We start from the raw sequence: 17,503 nt of genomic DNA, 5'->3' as shown, positions 1-17,503 counted from the left end.
CGCCGCGGGGCGCCTGACGTGGCCGGTCGGGCCCCGGCCCGGGAGCGGGTCCCGCTGCCCGTCGGCAGCGGCGGGGTCTGGCCGCTCCGAGCCCGGCCCTCGGACACCCGTCGCGATTGCTGCCGGGGCTGAAATCAAGCGGGTCCCTGCCTGGCCAGCATGGTAGGTCGAAACCAGCAACGTCGCCGGGAAAGTCGGCGCTGTTAGAGTGCAAAGCCCGATTTTACTGGTGTAATTAGCAGTAACTAGCATTTCTTAAGGGGGGGGGTGTTACGAAACTGAAGTATAAAACCTGTATGATATCTGGCGTGCCTGCTTAAACTTTAAACTGCTTAGAAAGCATTTCCTATCAGCTCAGCCGAAAGCACGAGGTGCAATTGGGCTCACCCACCTGCAGAACTGCCGGAGGCTCGGCAGTGGCACTGCCAGGCGATGCTGGGCTAGGCAGAGGGTCTGGCAGACCTAGTAGTATAGCCTGTCTTTCAGAAAACTTCTTCTTACACCCAAAACGTGATAAAATTAACAACAGATGTCTGCCCAGTTTGATAGAATTAAGCACGAGACTTGGCTCCAAATTTCCCATTGCTTGTGTTGCTTCAACTGACCCCCCAAAAATATTAGTTCTGTAGACTGCTATCAGGAATGGTAGCCAAACTGTTATATTTAACTGTCAGAATGCTTTCGTATTGTTCCTTTTAAATATATGTATATGTGTATATATATATATATATATTAAAAAAACAAGGCTACTTTAATCTTTATACATTTTATGAATCCAGACGTTGGGCTGAAAGTAAATGCTGGAATGTTAACTGTGCCAGTTAGTTACATGAATCTGAAGAATAGCACCCTATGTATTAATCTTTTTGTAACTAACTGATTTGCCCTGCCACTGGGAACAAAGACCCAGCCTCTGTACATGCTTTCTTAGCATCTGTTAAACAGTCAGGATAAGCTTAGAAAAAAACTTGACTGTTTTACCACTCTACTGCTAGCTCACACAGAAAGTATAGGATTCCTATAGGGTAGGGATAGTGAAGCAGTTTCTCATTTTATTGTTGTCTTTTGTTGCTCATTTGACAATGACTTTGTATTTATGATCAAATTGTTTTATTTTTGTATAAGCAGCCTTTTACTAAATGAAGCATAAAAGTTTGGCATTGCCCTTCAGAGTCAAATCTCTGCAACTTCTACTTAGGCAGACATGTGTTTCCATTTTACTTGTTTAGCAATTTATTTAAAAAATGAAACAAAACAAACAAACATGCTTAAGTAGACCCAGCCTTATAAAATCACTCAAGGTTTCAAGGTTAGTGAAGCTTTTTACAGATGTAACAATCACCCACACCATACCATCCGGAAAATCAGGACCTTAGCGAGAATAGCAAGAATATAATGAAAACAATCACGAGGTAGGAGACACCAGAGAGGGTTTCAGGAACAGGAAGAGCAGGCAGCATAGACAATAAGGAACTGCAGTTAAGACTGGATAAAATTATAGTGGTAAGTCCTATCCATGTGCAGTGGCTAGATTACCAGTGAAGGATTTTCAGTTCTGAAGCTTGTTTTTTCCCTGCAAATCTTACAAAACTTGACTTGATTTAGAGCACAAGGCCTGTTCTCATCCCCATCCCAAGCTTTGTTTTAGGGGCCAGAAGTAGGATGATGCCATGTGCCGGCAATTGGGGAAATGTCTTTCACTTGATTAACTCACTTAACTGAAAATATTACCAGCAGAATAAACTATGCAACTTTTAGAATTCACTAAGATTTATTTTGCTTTCTGATGCTTGCCATAGCTCTTCTTGCAAGCTGTTTTTTTCTAATGATCCAGTGAAGATCGTAAAGGCAAAAGGCCAGTATATGTACGATGAGAATGGAAGACGATACCTTGACTGCATAAACAACGTCGCTCATGGTAAGTTATGTTATTTGATACCATGTTTTTCTAAGCAGAACAAGGAACAATCACTGCTTTTACCACTGTTGCATTGTGTTGAGGGAGGGATTGTTTAAGTGGAAAAGTGGAAGAAAACTTTCTCGAGCCTACAGTTTGCAAAATTATGATTCACGTTTGAATTTCTGTGTGCGTGAATGTGCTTTCCAGACTCGCTTCCTGTTCTGTCTTCCTAGAAACATACTGGTCTAAAATTCACGGGGTTTTTTTTTCATGAAAGCTCAAGTACAGCACCTAACTGTAAAACTAACAAATGGCTTGATGTTTTGTTGTGTTTGTAAAAGTTACTGCTAAGCATACAGTCACAGGCCCACCGTTGAGTGTGGTGCCTTAATTGTCTATTATGAAGTAGCTGCTGCTTTCTTACAGTATTTGAAATCTCTCTAACTGGTCAGTGCTGTCAATCACACCCCAGCAGGGCTAGTAACTCTTTGATGGAAAAGCTTACCTGCATGTTCCCAAACCCCTAAATTATATAAATGTCTAAATCCAAATATCAAATTAGATACTATTGGTTTTAAAGTATCACTTTCCAGTATTAACTACAAACCTTAAAGTACAGTAGCAGGCAACTTCAAACTTTTGGGGCTGGGGGAAGTTTTTAGAGAAAGCTTACAGGGTTTACTGACATACATTGTCTTCCACCGACAATATTATTAATGCCCCACTCATTAAATACAATCATTAGTGATAATATCTCTGTACTATAAGAGAAATATAAAAGTTATTAATTATGTGAATGAACACCATGGGTTATATGGAAGAACTGTCAAACCACTCTCCACACTCTCTTGCAGTTGGACATTGTCACCCTGATATAGTAAAAGCAGCCCATGAACAAAATCAATTGTTAAATACAAATTCTCGTTACCTTCACGACAATTTGGTCGATTATGCAGAGAGACTTTCAAAAACACTACCTGAGAAGTTATGCATCTTTTATTTTTTGAATTCTGGGTAAGTTGGGTATATTAGAATTGATACTGTGCTTTCACTAGGTATGTACAGACAAGTAGAGTACTTTCTTATCAGCAGCCAATTGCATGATCTGGCGTGGATCACTAGATACTGACAAAAAACATGGTTTGGCGGTTTTGAAGAAACTGTGGTCCTTTTTAGAACTTCAGTGACTCTGAAGTTCACATTTAGCAAGCTCTCAATCAGGAAACTAAAGTAGTGCTTTATTTAAGGGTTTTATTCTATTTATAAGGCCCTGGACTACAAAACATTAACGTAAATATTTACTGTATCAAGTTTCTGGTCTGACTTCTGAACTGGGAATTACTTCTATTATCAAGATTTTAAATGTAACAATGTGTATCTGGGGGGGAGGCATATTCCCAAGCAAACTACAGCTTAAAAAAAAAAAAAAAATAAAAATAACTGTTTCCAAAGTAGTTTCTGTACTCCAGCTTTTTAAGATGGATTCTGTTCTGGTGAACAGTCCTACCCTAACAAGTGTTGACTACTAAGGGATCTGTGAATAACATGCATTGAGTTATGTCTGTTTCTCGCAGACACAAACAGCATTGCAAGGGAGGTTAAGAATTTCAAAACTCAAGACAACCACAATGAAACGCTTATCAAATTTTTCAATTGTAGATCTGAAGCGAACGATCTTGCCCTAAGATTGGCACGACAGTATACAAAACATGAGGATGTTATAGTTTTAGACCAGTAAGTACATTGGCAATTTTATCTACTTCGGGGTACAAAGCTCAGTTTTGGTCTGTGGTCAGAGCATTTCTGAAAACCTGTTGTAGTAGAACGACTGTAACCAGGAAGTTGAGGGAAGTAATTTTTCCCTCTGTTCAGTGTTTTGAGACCAGCCCAGAACTATGTCCAGGTTGGCTCTCCAGTACATGACAGACTTTGACATACTTACTGGAAGGAGGCCATCAGTGGCCTGCCACGATGGGTAGGGAGCCACAGGCTTGATAGGTTAAGAAAATTGGATTTGTTCAGCTGTAAGAGACTGCTAGAGGGAGATCTTACTGTAACTACAACTGTCCAATGGGAAGGAGCAGAAAAGATGGAACCAGGCCTGAAGATGTATCGTGACAGGAAGAAAGGCGACAGGCATAAGCTGAAACCTGAGGAATTTTGATGAGACATAGGGAAAAACTCTTCTACCATGAAGGTGGTCAATATTAGAAGAGGATGCCCAGAGAGACTGGAAACTCCATTGTTGGAGGATATTAAGAAGTAGGCCAGACATGTCTCTTCCAGTTGTTCTGCAATCTTGTAATACTGCTCGTGACTTACACTGCTGTGATTCTAGTCACTGGTTCAGGCAAACCAGTGACTGAGTACTGTCCCTCTGCATCCCTTATATTCAGATATGCAAAAAAATCCAAATAGTACTAAGCTTATTTATAGAAACTGCAGAGCTGTTCTCAGCTTAAGTGACTGTATTCCCACCAGGTGAGAGAGACTAGCTACTCTTTAGCTATCAGTAATGCTAATCCTAAAGAACTCTTGATACTGAGGAAATTACTGTTTAGTTCTGCTAATTGTTTTTTAAGTGCTTACCATGGACATCTGACATCCTTGATTGACATAAGCCCATATAAATTCAGAAATCTAGAAGGACAAAAGGAATGGGTCCACGTGGTATGTACTTCAGCCTATAACTATCAACTACTTGTCAATTTCACAAGGTCTTATTTATGATATACTGAATATAAGAAACTGTTCCTTTGCATAGGCTCCTGTTCCAGACACATACAGAGGACTTTATAGGGAAGACCATGAAGATTCAGTAACAGCCTATGCTAATGAAGTGAAAAATATTATTGAGCAAGCATATAAGAGAGGCAGAAAGGTAAAAAGTTATTATTTCCTTTGTCTTGTCTTAGAAATGAGCATAGCTGACTGTCAATGCCATTCAGGATTACTGAGCTAAGTGGTATGGACTTGTCAAAAAGAAAAGATCACAGAACGATGCAAGAACCATCTAATGACAAAGAACTTGCTAATTGTTAACACAATTTCCACAACTTTCTGTATTGTGTTCAGATACTACATGCTACATATGTTTCAGATTGCTGCCTTTTTTGTTGAATCTCTGCCAAGCGTGGGTGGTCAAATCATTCCACCAGCAGGCTATTTTCAGAAGGTTGCAGAGTAAGTGGTCACTCGTTATCTTAACTTTTTTAATTTAATGTACTTGCTAAATACAGATGATAGAGAATTTCTCTGCCTGCTGTAGCATACAGCTTGATAGGCAGGACATGGCCTGTGCCTTCATGTTAGAATGTAAACTTACTTAGTATGGCAAAGACCTGCTTTTAAACATATGATACAGAATAAATATAGGCCTGTACAAGTTTGTTTCCTAGAAATTTGCAAAGTAATGCTTTCTGCATGCTCTTAAACATTATGTAAATATTATGTTCCATTTCCTTTTAAGAGACAATAAAATCTGTTATGTTACAGGCACGTGCGCAAGGCAGGAGGTGTATTTATTGCTGACGAAATTCAAGTTGGCTTTGGCAGGGTTGGCAAGCACTTTTGGGCATTCCAGCTTCAGGGAGAAGATTTTATACCTGATATTGTCACTATGGGGAAACCAATAGGAAACGGGCACCCTATTGCCTGTGTAGCAACAACAAAAGAAATTGCAGAAGCATTTGCATCCACAGGTGTAGAGTATTTTAATACAGTAAGTAAATAAGTTTCCCAAACTCTCCTTCTCTACAGGAGTCTTAAGTATTAAAATTAGATAATCATGCAGCATTTTTATTAATCTTTATCATTCCCATTGTTACTGTTTATAGTATTTGTATCTTTCTAGTACATAACTTTGTTTACTGGCTCCATCTGATAAAAATGGCAGTATGCTCATTTTATCACTGAGGCTATACTTTCAGTGACATGACTGCATCTTTCTTCCCTTTCCATGGCTATGTGTGTTCCTTTCCTGAACTCAGTTTGGAGGAAACCCTGTCTCATGTGCAATTGGATTAGCTGTGTTGGATGTGATTGAGAAAGAACAACTTCAGGCTCATGCCACAGAAGTAGGCAACTTCTTGATGAAGCTCCTGAAGGAGCAGAAAATCAAGCATCCCATCATTGGTGATGTCAGGTATTAGTGCCTTATTTACATTTTTAGCTGCCTTTTGTTTGGTTCAGTCAGTCAAACAACTCAGTCCAACCAATGTGGTTTTAAGAAATTCATTAAATCTGTGTTTTCAGCAAAAAATCAACAGCCTGCCGTACATTAGATCAAAACAAACTTGAGCTTATTTGCCACTCTAGGCCAGTACTGCTTTATTGATTTATTAGTTACTAAAGGAATCTACTTTCCTGTTTGAACTCTTACTTCAAGTGCACAAAGAACAGCATTAATCAGCTGGATGGAAAATATGCTTAAAGTCATGTCCTGCACTGCCATAGTTTATACTGTATTACTACGTTTCTTCAGAACAGCAATACCTTTTCTATCACTAGCCAAACATCAAGTAATTCTCATGCAGTAAAGGTTTGGTCTCACAAATACCTTTCTCAATGGTTTTAGTTCACTTGCAGTTCCTTCCTCTGACACAGATTGACTATTTTTATTTCTTTTAAAGGGGTTCTGGCTTATTCATTGGAGTAGACTTAATCAAGGATCAAGCACAAAGGACCCCAGCCACAGAAGAAGCAGAGCATCTAATAACAAGGTACAAGCAAGCACACAATTACAAAGTAACCTTGCCACTCAATAGTTGTTAACATATAGCCAACTGGCAGAAAAAGAAACCAGTCTGTGTACAAAGGCATTGTCTGGACAGCCTGCATGCTGATGCTTTTAAGTTTTTCTGAACTACATGCAAAGGTAAACATAATTCTTTGTTATTGCTCTTTCCAGACTTAAGGAAGAATATATTCTACTGAGTACAGATGGGCCAGGAAGAAATGTGCTTAAATTCAAGCCCCCAATGTGCTTCAACATGGAGGATGCAAAATTTGTTGTGGACACAATTGACAAGCTACTAACAGGTAATACAGGTCAAAACTGCCTTGCAGAGGGTTGCTGTCAATTCTGAGCCTGCTTTTCAGAAGTGCTAAAACAGACCCAAGGTGGCAGATGCTCAGCACATAGGAAACGCAAGCTTAGCCTTCACTTCTAACTTATTGTTTTAAAGTTCTGTTAGAGAACTATTTACTCCACAGATGCATATGCCTTTCAAAATAGCTTTGCTGTGGCAGAGGTTAAAGTGTTTACCTATCTGAACAAGGGCAACTGGTACAAGCTGTCCAAATTTCATTCTTGAAAGCCGTAATCTGTGTGCATTTGCCACTTAGCTTTTTATACAATTCCTGCACGCTCAGTGTTAACCAAGTTTGAGACAAGTTTTTGCACTAAGTCATGAGTTTGCTGCATTGTTGCTTATTCTCTCTCCAGACATGGAAAAGGAACGTCTGAACCAATAGAAAACATCCACTTGTTCTACCTGAGCAGGTATTTATCTATATTTACCCTTTTCTATTTAAAAGCCATGGTCCCTAAACATAACTTCACAAGCATCTTGTGAATGGTCTGAGGACCAAGCTTCCTCAGAGATGCTTTTACTTGAAGTTAGTTTGCAGGAATTTCTGGCAATCTAGAAGCATGACAGACCAGACTTGTGTACATCTGCCATTCACAGCTACCTTCTATCAGAGTCTGACACTTCTATTAACACTATATGTATTCATTTGTTTGTAAGCTAGGTCTAACATGTCCCAGAAATGCCTACCAGTAACTAGAGCATGCTATGCTTGTCTGGGAAGCTTTAAGAGTGACTAGGTGGAACTCTGGGTATGCAAATGACATGCACATCAAGATAAAAAAACATAGCTTTTATGCTAGCTGCTCAGTGCCATAAGTCTCTAGACAGAAGCTGTTCCAGCTGCCTAACCACTTCTCAGCAAGTCTCCCCTTAACTGCCCGTAAAGGCAGGAGCACCATACATTCTGCATGCCACAATTTGGGAACCTCCACTTATGCTAAGAGCTTTATGAAGAGCTGTAAACACTACTTTTACTTAACAACTGACTTTGAAGTAGTATTGCCTTCTGTTCTCTTGAGCATTTTTGACTACTTTGTAGGATCATTTCAGGTTCATGGCTGTTATCGCACACTTGAGCATCAGTTTACCCCTATACTCAGAAGTTTGTGGGCATCAGTAAGACTGAGTCCTGTTAAGTCTTCCAAGCCTTTTCAATCTTAGTTATCTGTTGAGGTCCCCTCTATAGCTTGCTTACAGAGAGCTGCAATGCACTGCCACATGCTCACAAGCACAGTGTACACTTACAGTTAACACCTCACTTACAACGCCCTTTGGTACACTTAGTGCTTCTTCAGCCTACTCTGACTAAAAGACAACCAAGTGTTTTTTAACCAAGTGCCCAGTTAAACTCTAGGTACCTATACAGGAATGTACCTAATGTAATCACTGGTGGCCTCAACCACCACACTAGATTCAGTGCTAAGGCCCTGAGAAACATGCTTTTAGTTCAGTGCAATATTAGTATAGCAGGCACGAGAAAAATGTGTTAATATTTTATTTAGCAAGTTAATGGAAAGACATACAGCTGTTTGTACTACTTACTTCTTGAGAACAGAAAGGTTACTCAACAGTGCCAGTTTAACTTAGAGGCCTAATGACTTAATGTGCTTGTCTGCAATCTAAACTAAGCAAGAAAAATACCTTTATTTTCTACAGGAAACCAAGAATGCAAAAAGCCTCTTACTAAGTACAGTACTAGTATGACACTTACATATAATGTAAGCGAAAATTCCTTTTAATGATGCTTTTACAAAAAAACCATAACATTTTTTTCTTTCCATAGGTTTCAAACAATGTTCAAGATCTACTACTAAGAAACATTATTCTACTGTAATAATGCACATTTAATCATCATCCTAGCATGTCTTAGACCAGATAAGTTACTTTTGATTTTGTTATTTTCAGTTATCTTGTTATTAGTAAAAGCTTTAGGAGAAATAAATTTTACAAGAGCTTGTTTCAACTCTGGCAGAAGTGTGGAATTGGCTTTCATTTAAAACAGCATATATAAAACTTATTATAAAGGAATATATTTCTAGTAGCTACTATAAACTACATTTTCTAAACTCATGCTCTTTCAGGTTATAAATTTTGCAGATCAAGATGAGCCAATGGGTTCTGTTATTTTTTTTTTAAATCTGCCACTACAGATGCAAATGCCATTCTAGCTGCCAGTACACCCAGTCCTTCCCAGGCTCCTCTGACCAGTTTCAGTAGCCAGTTTCATAACAAGGTCCCTAGTAGCACTATATTTAACAAATGGTCTCAGTGACCAGATTAAGTCAAAAACTTCAGTCCCAAATTCATATCATCAAATGCATGAGGAACAGACAGCTGAGGGCCATGACTCCCAAACAGGTTCTTACAAAATATTCTGTCCTCAAGAAATATCCAAGTAGGATTAGTAAATTAAGAGTACGTTACAGCCATAAGCAACAACCTTGTGTACAAGCCCTTGCTTTCACCAGGCAATTACATGTTCTTTGTATCACAAACTTTTCATGCAAAGAAGAAAGGGAAAGCCAGCTCTGCATTTAAGTACCACTATCCTCTATTTCTGCTTAAGGCCACATCACCTGTCAAGGAAGCATTACCTGAGAACCTACTTCCAAAAAAACAGCAAAATAACAGCCAGCTGACAAACTATTGCTAAGACACTAGCCAGAAGTACTGCAGCAGTATGGTCCTGATACTATCCAAACTCCCTGTTGGTGGGCAAAACTGTTTGCTAGAAAAACATTCTGCTACCCCTTATTTCATAAGAAAACAAGTAAAAAAAATATGCAATAAAGCTTTTCAATTTTAAATCTTGAGACAGTAATACTTTTAAATACTGTACTCATTTGTTTCAGTGGTCTTCAATTTTTTTTTATTTGCAAGTTGGGCATTAGGTTACAGACTCCAGCTGTAAAGTTGTCATGTCAACTATCAGATTTAAAGTCTGATTCATCTTTTTTATACTCAAGATTTCCACTTAACCCCAGAAAAGTCATACAGACTTCTAACTTTACAGCAAGTTTTTCTTTTCAAGGACAGCCAGCAGGGAGCAGCATATTATAGTCCCTGGAGGAATAGCTGCATCCCTTGTTAGAAAAAAACCTGAAAGAGTCACTAGTAACATCTGTTTATGTCTTGTCTGAGTTACTTGGTTCAATTCCATTTCTGGTTCCCATGTGTTCAAATAGAATTTACTACAAGAAAAAAATTGTCAGATTTTAGCTTTAAAAGGAAAGTAAAAATCCAACCAATTACTGCAACAAAGATTAGAAGTTTACTTTGTGCAGCAGCGCTTGCTACTTATTTATAAATCTGAGATCTGATTCTGCAGCAAGCCAGGCAAATCACATGATAGTTATTGCCTTAAAATAGTGGTAAACTAGTCAAAAAAGGAGAGCATATTTCTAGCTGGTCACTTATCTCTAAAGAAAGAGATCATGTTTTGTTGTTTTTCCACCCACAACTTTAGTGGAAGTTCTTTTAGCCTGTTTTGATACACAAAAAGGCTGCAAAAATTCAGACTTTGCATTGGTAATTTTATGTCTGTCTAACCCGTCTTTCAAGGCAGGTATACATACTATTAAGAACTTGTAGAAAAGTCTCAGGTTCAAGAGAGTGAAACATGAAGGAAGTGCAGCTAGCTTCTTGCACGCCTCTTAGCTTCCTCCAGCAATGCTGTCTAGACTCCCAAGCCCTACCTGAAACCTATGCCTCTGGCTCCTCCTAGCAGAGCCCTACAATGGAGACACAACCACAGTTATGCTGAGCCTCTGTCCTTGTCCAGGACATGAGCCACCAGCACAGCCTCCACAACAGCTGGGGCTTTCCACCTGAGTCCTCTTCCATAACCTCCAGGCAGAAGTGACTGCAGTTTTTAGCTGCCACTTAACTGCAAGCGAGCACAACTACCAATACAGCCTTCTAGTTTCAAGATTAAAAACATTTAAGCACAACTCTTCATCTATCAAGGTACTGCCATGAACTAAGTTCTGGGAACAGTATACTGGCATTTTACTAATACAATAGCTGAAGAATGGCACAAGACACTAGATTACGCCTTTTTTATTTCAAAAGCTAGGATAGCTTCAATATCCATGTCATGGTGAATCAGAACACATGTAAAATACCTTACAATACATTAGATTCCAAAAAGGTACCAAAAAGTACAGTAAAATTAACACTTCCATTACAGGAAATGTATGACACAAAAACAATACAAAATAAAAAGGTGGAAAGTGACACTGGTTCCCTAAGATGCATCTCATTCTGTACAACTGGAGTAATGCAGAGTCCATAGTTAACTCCAAGAGGCAGTCCCTAGATGCAGAGCTGCAGCTTTAAGCAGACCCTCAAAATCAGTTTCAGTTTAACCTATTAATAAAATCATTAATTAATATCTTCAGCAAGGCTGAAATTTACACACCACACTGTCTAGACAACTAGTTATCTGTAAGTATTAAACATGTAAAACATTTCCAGGGAGCTCTTCCAAGTAAGATGCACATTTAACAGGCCATAGAAATTTATTGTAAAGTTAAATTTGGTACAGAACTGAAATATCCATCTACAGCATTGTATACAAAACCTATGCAGTCATTTTCCAAAAGAGACCATGCCACTGCATACCTGAATAAGTTTGATCAATATGGCTTGTAGTTATTCTGATGACCACCACGTCTTGGTGTCTTCCCATAATTTGCACTGCCTTGACCTATGAACAAGAGAACAAATGCATTAAACTGCTAATTAGTTACGCTTGCTTATACCCAATACAGTTCTCTTTACTTACTGTAATCATAGCCTGGTCCATATCCATAATACCCATATCCTGAATAATCATAGCCTCCATAGCCACCATAACCTTGCTGATAGCCGTATCCTTGATTCCCATAACCCTGGTTCCAGTAATTGCCATAACCTTGATTCCAATTTTGACTTTGAGCTATAGAAGGGAAAACCATCCACAAAATCCCATTTTAGTACACACAGCTTATTTAGAATGTGTCCATACTAAAGTAGTGCGTGTAGTACTTACCGCCGCCTCTTCCACCTCTGCCTCTTCCTCCATAGCTACCTCTTCCTCCACCACTACTGAACTGTTGCTGCTGGTATACTTCTTTTGGCTGTGCTACCTTAATCTCGCACTGAAATAAAAAACAAGGAAGAGTATGTATACTGTCTTACAGCAGCAGCAGCACCCAACCTAACCACCTAGGAAAGCCAGAGGTTACTCTGGAGGCAAAGGAAGTATACATGCTGTGCTCCCTATCATGTGAGCAGAACTAATGCATATCCAGAAGCATCTGATATATTGTGCCACCACCTGGGCAAAGGTAAGTCACTGACAGCCATTTCAAGCAGGCCACTGCTTTCAGAGTATTTTACACCACCTATTCCCTACCATCAACTCCCAGATGGAAGACAAAGGTAAGTCATTATTGGCCATTTAAAGCAGGCCACTGCTTTCAGAGTATTTTATACCACCTATTCCCTACCATCAACTCCCAGATGGAAAACAAAGGTTAAATCATTATTGCCCATACAAAGCAGGCCACTGCTTGCAGAGTATTTTATTACTGCCTATTCTCCACTATGAAGTCCCCCGTGGAAGAGGTGCTGAGGCCACCCCAGCATAGCTGCTGCTCCTGTAGGAGCTGCAAGGCTGCCTGCCCTCTGTCCTGGCACAACCTCCAAGATGAGGCTGTTGCTATTGGACAGCTTCACCTGAGCAGCCCTGGATGAACAAGGGTCTGAGAAATGTACCAGAAAAAGTTCTCCTGGCAACCCTCATATACCCTATACACCAAATATTGTGTTGGACTGTACAGTACACCTACCAACACTTGAAATCATCACTTATCAAATACTAAGAACAGCTACAAACAACCAGAATTGACATTTCCAAGACAGGTTCCCAAGCTGCAGTTCAAGCTGTCAGCCAGCTTCCTAGTTCCTGAATCTGTGCACAGTCCAAGATGAAAGCTGCTGCTGCTGCTGTGAAAGGAACAACTCCCTATGACAGCAGCACCTCAGCAAGCCTGGCTTGGAATTCTTCACTACAAGACCTTTAAGGTAACCTGCTCTTTTTATTATCACTATGACACAAAAACAAGCCATAGTTACAAGACACAAGTATGATTTCTCAGCTCCCTTGGCACATAAGCATTCACCTCTCCTGAAAACAAACTTTATTGCTAACTAGAGTGTCTTGTCAACAACCAGTGCAATTAGGTTTGCCAAAGTTTATTCTGTGCTGCGTCAAGACCAGTCTTAAACTGAGTGCAATCTAAGTCACTGTGTCAGACAGTATGACCAGATCTGATAGGCCTTTGAAGTTAGTGTGTGGTCAAGCACTGAGGGAAAAGCGATACCTCCAGCCAGCACACATCATTTGCCTCCAGTCCTCTTCTCCTTAGCTTGACACTCTATCAGCTATTCCCACAGATGACCAGTCAGCTGTTCAGAGCATCTCACCACTTTTACAGTAGTTCACATAACAAGCTGACCAATTACAAGTTACCATAAGCATACATTTACACTCTGGATTCTTGTATTGGGTTTACATGACAATGTTTTGGTAGCAGGAGGCACCAGAAGCTGCACCCATGTCAGACAGTCAGTTTCAGCTTACAGTTAGTGTCTGTAAGTCTCAAATTTAGGCAAATGCTCTATGCTGAAAATAGGTACATATCTGTTGAAATGGCTTATATTACTAGACTGATAAATAAGCCAGTTTTTCCACCTGTATTTAATGAATGCAATTAGATACTTTACATACAAAGCCCCTAGAACAGAGCAAGTATTAAAGCCACAAGTACTGGCAAGGAAACTTTGTAGCCTCTGTGACTGAACTTACAGCAAAACACCCCTGTGGTAAACTGCAAGCTGTCCTTATTGTAATTTTGCTATCTTGAGAGCAGGTCTACAAAATCCTTTTCAGATTACAGATGTAGTGGTATTATGCTTAATAACTTGGACAAAGATTTACAAGTCAAAGTGTCTACCTTGCTTCCACTGACGTTATGGAATTTCTTCTCCAAAACCTTCTTCACCGGATCCTCTTCCTTGAAAGTGATGAACACAAACCCCCTCCTTTTGTTGGTCTTTGGATCCATGGGAAGTTCAATTGCTTCAATCTGAAGACATGAAATACTATTTTCAGACTGGTATTTTAGCAGAACTGTTAAACGCATGGCATTTGGGACAGTAAAACTGTAGGTTTCCTATCTATGCATATTATGCAACACCAAAGTTGCAATATTCTTTCTATGCTAACATTGGCTTTCAGACCAGAGGTTTCAATTTTACAAGTCTTAAAACAATTTTAACATCAGATAAAATGGTTTGAGTTAAAGACAAGGGTATCTATAACTAGCAATGGAAGCATCTAGTGCAGTATGTGCCTTCCTTGCTCTCAAGATGGGAAACCTCTGGATTAGTTACAAAAGGCTTGATACATCTGAAATTAATTTAATTTGCAACATCCAAATTATTAGTAAACTAAACAGCAACTGAGACTATAGTTATCTTAGTAAACACTGAAACCATTACACACCTCTCCAAACTCTCCGAAGTATTCCCTGATTTTCTCTTCTGTGGCTTCTGGGTTTAGTCCACCAACAAATATTTTCTTCACTGGATCCTTTTTCATTGCCATGGCCTTCTTGGGGTCAATTAGTCGTCCATCTAGCCTGTGTTCTTTCTGTTCCAGAACCTGAAAGATAGTTTGATGTGATTAACTCAAGCTGAAAAGTTTCTCCTAGAAGTTAAGAATCTGAAATACGAAGCTTAAATTCACCTTTTCAACACTCCCAGGTTCTTTGAAGAGAATAAATCCAAAGCCTCTGGATCTTCCTGTGTTAGGGTCCATCTTTATCGTACAGTCGGTTACCTCACCAAATTTGGTGAAGTAATCTTTCAAGTCTTTTTTGCTTGTATCCCAACTGAGGCCACCAACAAACATCTTCCTGAAATTTCAAAGAGATAAGCTATTTAGATTCAGGAAGTACTACAGAAAAGCACATGCAGCAAGATGCTCACAGTGGTACACACCCCAGCAGCATTGTCAGAAACAGGACCAACTCTTGCAAGTTAAATACTTTTGCATCTTGTCAAAAGTTAGTGGCACTAAAGGAGTGCACAAGAATGGGTTCCACCCCTCCCTGAGGGAATGACACAATGCACCCTGAATTTTAATACAGGTATAAGAAACAGCAAAAATTGCCTAAAATATTCCTCACCAGTAACTTACATTCTTTCAACAGTATTCAGTTATTTGCAACAAAGCAGTACTGATTATCAAGTACCACCAACTCAGTTTTTTGAAAGAACCTCGAATCATTCCTACTGCTTTGAAAGCATTCAGGATAGAACAAGGCATCAAAAGCAAAGTACTTGAGCTCTTTGAGGATTTGGACAAATGGCTGTAAAAATTTTAGTCCTAAGAACAATCTGCAAAATTTAAACCAGGTATCTGTGTCCTCCAAGAACAGTCACATACAACAGGTGGGACTTTGGACCTGCCTTAACTACTATGTTGTGCATTTCTTCCTGCTTAGTTACTGAATCTACTTCTGTCTTCACCAGTACGACAGGAGTATCTCCACTATTAGTCTTTACTTGCATGAATGGCCAATACAATACCTTCCCTGCCCACCTTCCAACACAAAATATCCTCTGAAGCATCTCAAAGAACTAAATACTAGTGAAGCACAATACAGAAGTGAATCTAACAAATAAAACTTAGGTAAGTCAATAAGGCACTTTTCAAATGCCTCACTTCAAATGAAAACATTAATAACACGGCTGTATTTTCTATTTTCATAGTTTCCAAGGTAACAAACTAAGCTTTTAAAAGCATTCGAGCCTTTTTATCTAACTATAGACTAAAGCAGTTTAAGTTGTCATTACTCTGTTTAGAGGCAACCTAGATTTGGCACTAGAAGCTAGCAGCACTTTAGAAACTAGACTATGTTTAAATAAAATTGGCTTTTGGTGTTTATGTGTAACTTTGATTTGCTAGAACTAACATCCATTTATGTTCAAAAGGCAATATGAGAAAAAACTATACATGTTTTTTTTTTGCCTTTTTTCCTTAAACTGGGTGAAACCATACCCCTTGAAGGCTAAACCCTTATTTTTTCAGAAGATCAAGCTGTGCACTCTTAACTGACAGTGCAGCGTGATACATAGGGTCTAAGTAAAGTCTGTGTGCTTCCTGCAGCCATTACTATAGAGCCTTACAGAAAAGACGTTACAAAGTCTACTAAGCCTTTCGATAACAAGTGAAAGAAAGGTAACTTGAGGGATTCCTTCTCATCACAACAGCTTACTGATCAAGCATAACTGCTGTAATCTGTACAGACTGACAGTGGCTTTCCCATAGCATACCCTGTCATCATTGACTACACTTGCGGAATGATCAAGAGAAATTCAATGGTTGGGGGATGACAGGAATTTGTCCAGAGGCAGCTTTAGCTGCTTTATGCCATCGGGTTGGAGCTGTGGTATGCACACAGATACTGCCACATGCTAAATTCACCTCTTACTACATCCATAGATATTAAGCTTTGTAATTTACAGTCCTTTGTTTTGTAATTGGAATGATTGATACCTACATCTATTTAAGTAACAGAAAATAGAGCCCTTGAAATTAGGACCAAATTCCTAGTATTTGACTTCGACTTCGCCTTCAGACGCCCCACAAACTGGGCAATTTCACTCTTAACATAGTCTCTTTTTTTCCTCCTCAGTGTATTAGTGCAGCTGAATCAAAGCATGTTTCAGCTCTTAACAAAATACTCTGATGTCAGCACCCTGAACTCTGCCTTGGACAGCTCTTGTTTTAGCACAGCACTAGATTTTCCACATAGGTCAATCCCTCCTACTTTTCTTATAAGTTCCATTTTACACGGATTTGGGGTTGAAACTTGTCACTTCTTATGCAAGAAAGGGAAAGAGCATCACCCACTTTTCAGGGCAGAAAACGTGAAGTTAAAAGAAAATTCACGCACAGCTAAGAGGCCTGGTTCTCAATCCTTATAGTGTCTGTAAAAGGTACATCCAGCCCTAGCTTATAGGAAACTTGTGCAAGTCTCACTCCTTTCCTTACAGCCAAAATCCGTTATGCTACTGTGGCTTCAGCTCTCTGTTCAACTTAAGGGATCTGACCCTCTGGTTCAGGGCCCACGGATAACAAAGGGAGTTCCAATTAAATACATGGAATAGCTTGAATCACAAAGACCTGCTTGAGAAACAGGCAGGTAATTTTTCAAGTCAAGCATATAAACAGACCAACTATGATAGGACAGAAATTACTCTTTTGTACACAAGGATGCCACTACCAAAACACAGCGAAACTACGCTGACGCCCTCCAACATCACTTGCAAGAGATAAGCCGTTTTCTGACAACGTTGCGAAGAAGTACACCAAAACCGTTCTTACTGGTTTAAACACACCGCACATCGTCTCCATCACGCTGTTTTTCTCTTTACTCCCTCCACAAATACTTGG

The 17,503-nt window shown here is 39.4% G+C and overlaps 2 protein-coding genes across 5 annotated transcripts in view; one reads left to right on the top strand and one right to left on the bottom strand.

Moving 5' to 3' along the window:
- PHYKPL (5-phosphohydroxy-L-lysine phospho-lyase) overlaps positions 1-8,956 on the top strand; it is a 9,117-nt gene extending 161 nt beyond the window's left edge. The window contains exons 2-13 of one of the 2 annotated variants that reach the window (XM_010578891.1): positions 1,800-1,918; positions 2,755-2,914; positions 3,560-3,634; positions 4,483-4,570; positions 4,665-4,781; positions 5,001-5,083; positions 5,396-5,621; positions 5,890-6,044; positions 6,532-6,621; positions 6,810-6,940; positions 7,347-7,403; positions 8,777-8,956. In XM_010578891.1, the coding sequence (XP_010577193.1) occupies positions 1,800-1,918; positions 2,755-2,914; positions 3,560-3,634; positions 4,483-4,570; positions 4,665-4,781; positions 5,001-5,083; positions 5,396-5,621; positions 5,890-6,044; positions 6,532-6,621; positions 6,810-6,940; positions 7,347-7,375 (1,273 nt within the window). In that variant the 3' untranslated portion in view covers positions 7,376-7,403; positions 8,777-8,956. Of the gene's footprint in view, positions 1-1,799; positions 1,919-2,754; positions 2,915-3,559; positions 3,635-4,482; positions 4,571-4,664; positions 4,782-5,000; positions 5,084-5,395; positions 5,622-5,889; positions 6,045-6,531; positions 6,622-6,809; positions 8,481-8,776 lie in introns of those variants that run through there. The other variant, XM_010578890.1, reaches the window with a different exon arrangement.
- Positions 1-14,953, bottom strand: part of HNRNPAB (heterogeneous nuclear ribonucleoprotein A/B) — a 30,295-nt gene extending 15,342 nt beyond the window's left edge. For 2 of the 3 annotated variants that reach the window (XM_010578894.1, XM_010578892.1), the window contains exons 1-6: positions 14,789-14,953; positions 14,546-14,704; positions 13,995-14,126; positions 12,026-12,134; positions 11,780-11,932; positions 11,617-11,701 (exon numbers count right to left, since the gene is read on the bottom strand). In XM_010578894.1, the coding sequence (XP_010577196.1) occupies positions 11,631-11,701; positions 11,780-11,932; positions 12,026-12,134; positions 13,995-14,126; positions 14,546-14,704; positions 14,789-14,953 (789 nt within the window). In that variant the 3' untranslated portion in view covers positions 11,617-11,630. Of the gene's footprint in view, positions 1-8,712; positions 11,362-11,616; positions 11,702-11,779; positions 11,933-12,025; positions 12,135-13,994; positions 14,127-14,545; positions 14,705-14,788 lie in introns of those variants that run through there. The other variant, XM_010578893.1, reaches the window with a different exon arrangement.
- Between the last annotated feature and the right edge of the window lie 2,550 nt (positions 14,954-17,503).

Source organism: Haliaeetus leucocephalus, unplaced genomic scaffold, assembly GCF_000737465.1.
Source record: "Haliaeetus leucocephalus isolate CR32 unplaced genomic scaffold, Haliaeetus_leucocephalus-4.0 Scaffold656, whole genome shotgun sequence".
Classification (NCBI taxonomy): domain Eukaryota; kingdom Metazoa; phylum Chordata; class Aves; order Accipitriformes; family Accipitridae; genus Haliaeetus; species Haliaeetus leucocephalus.
The sequence above is the reverse complement of the archived record's forward strand: the minus strand, read 5'-3'. Positions and strand labels throughout refer to the sequence as shown.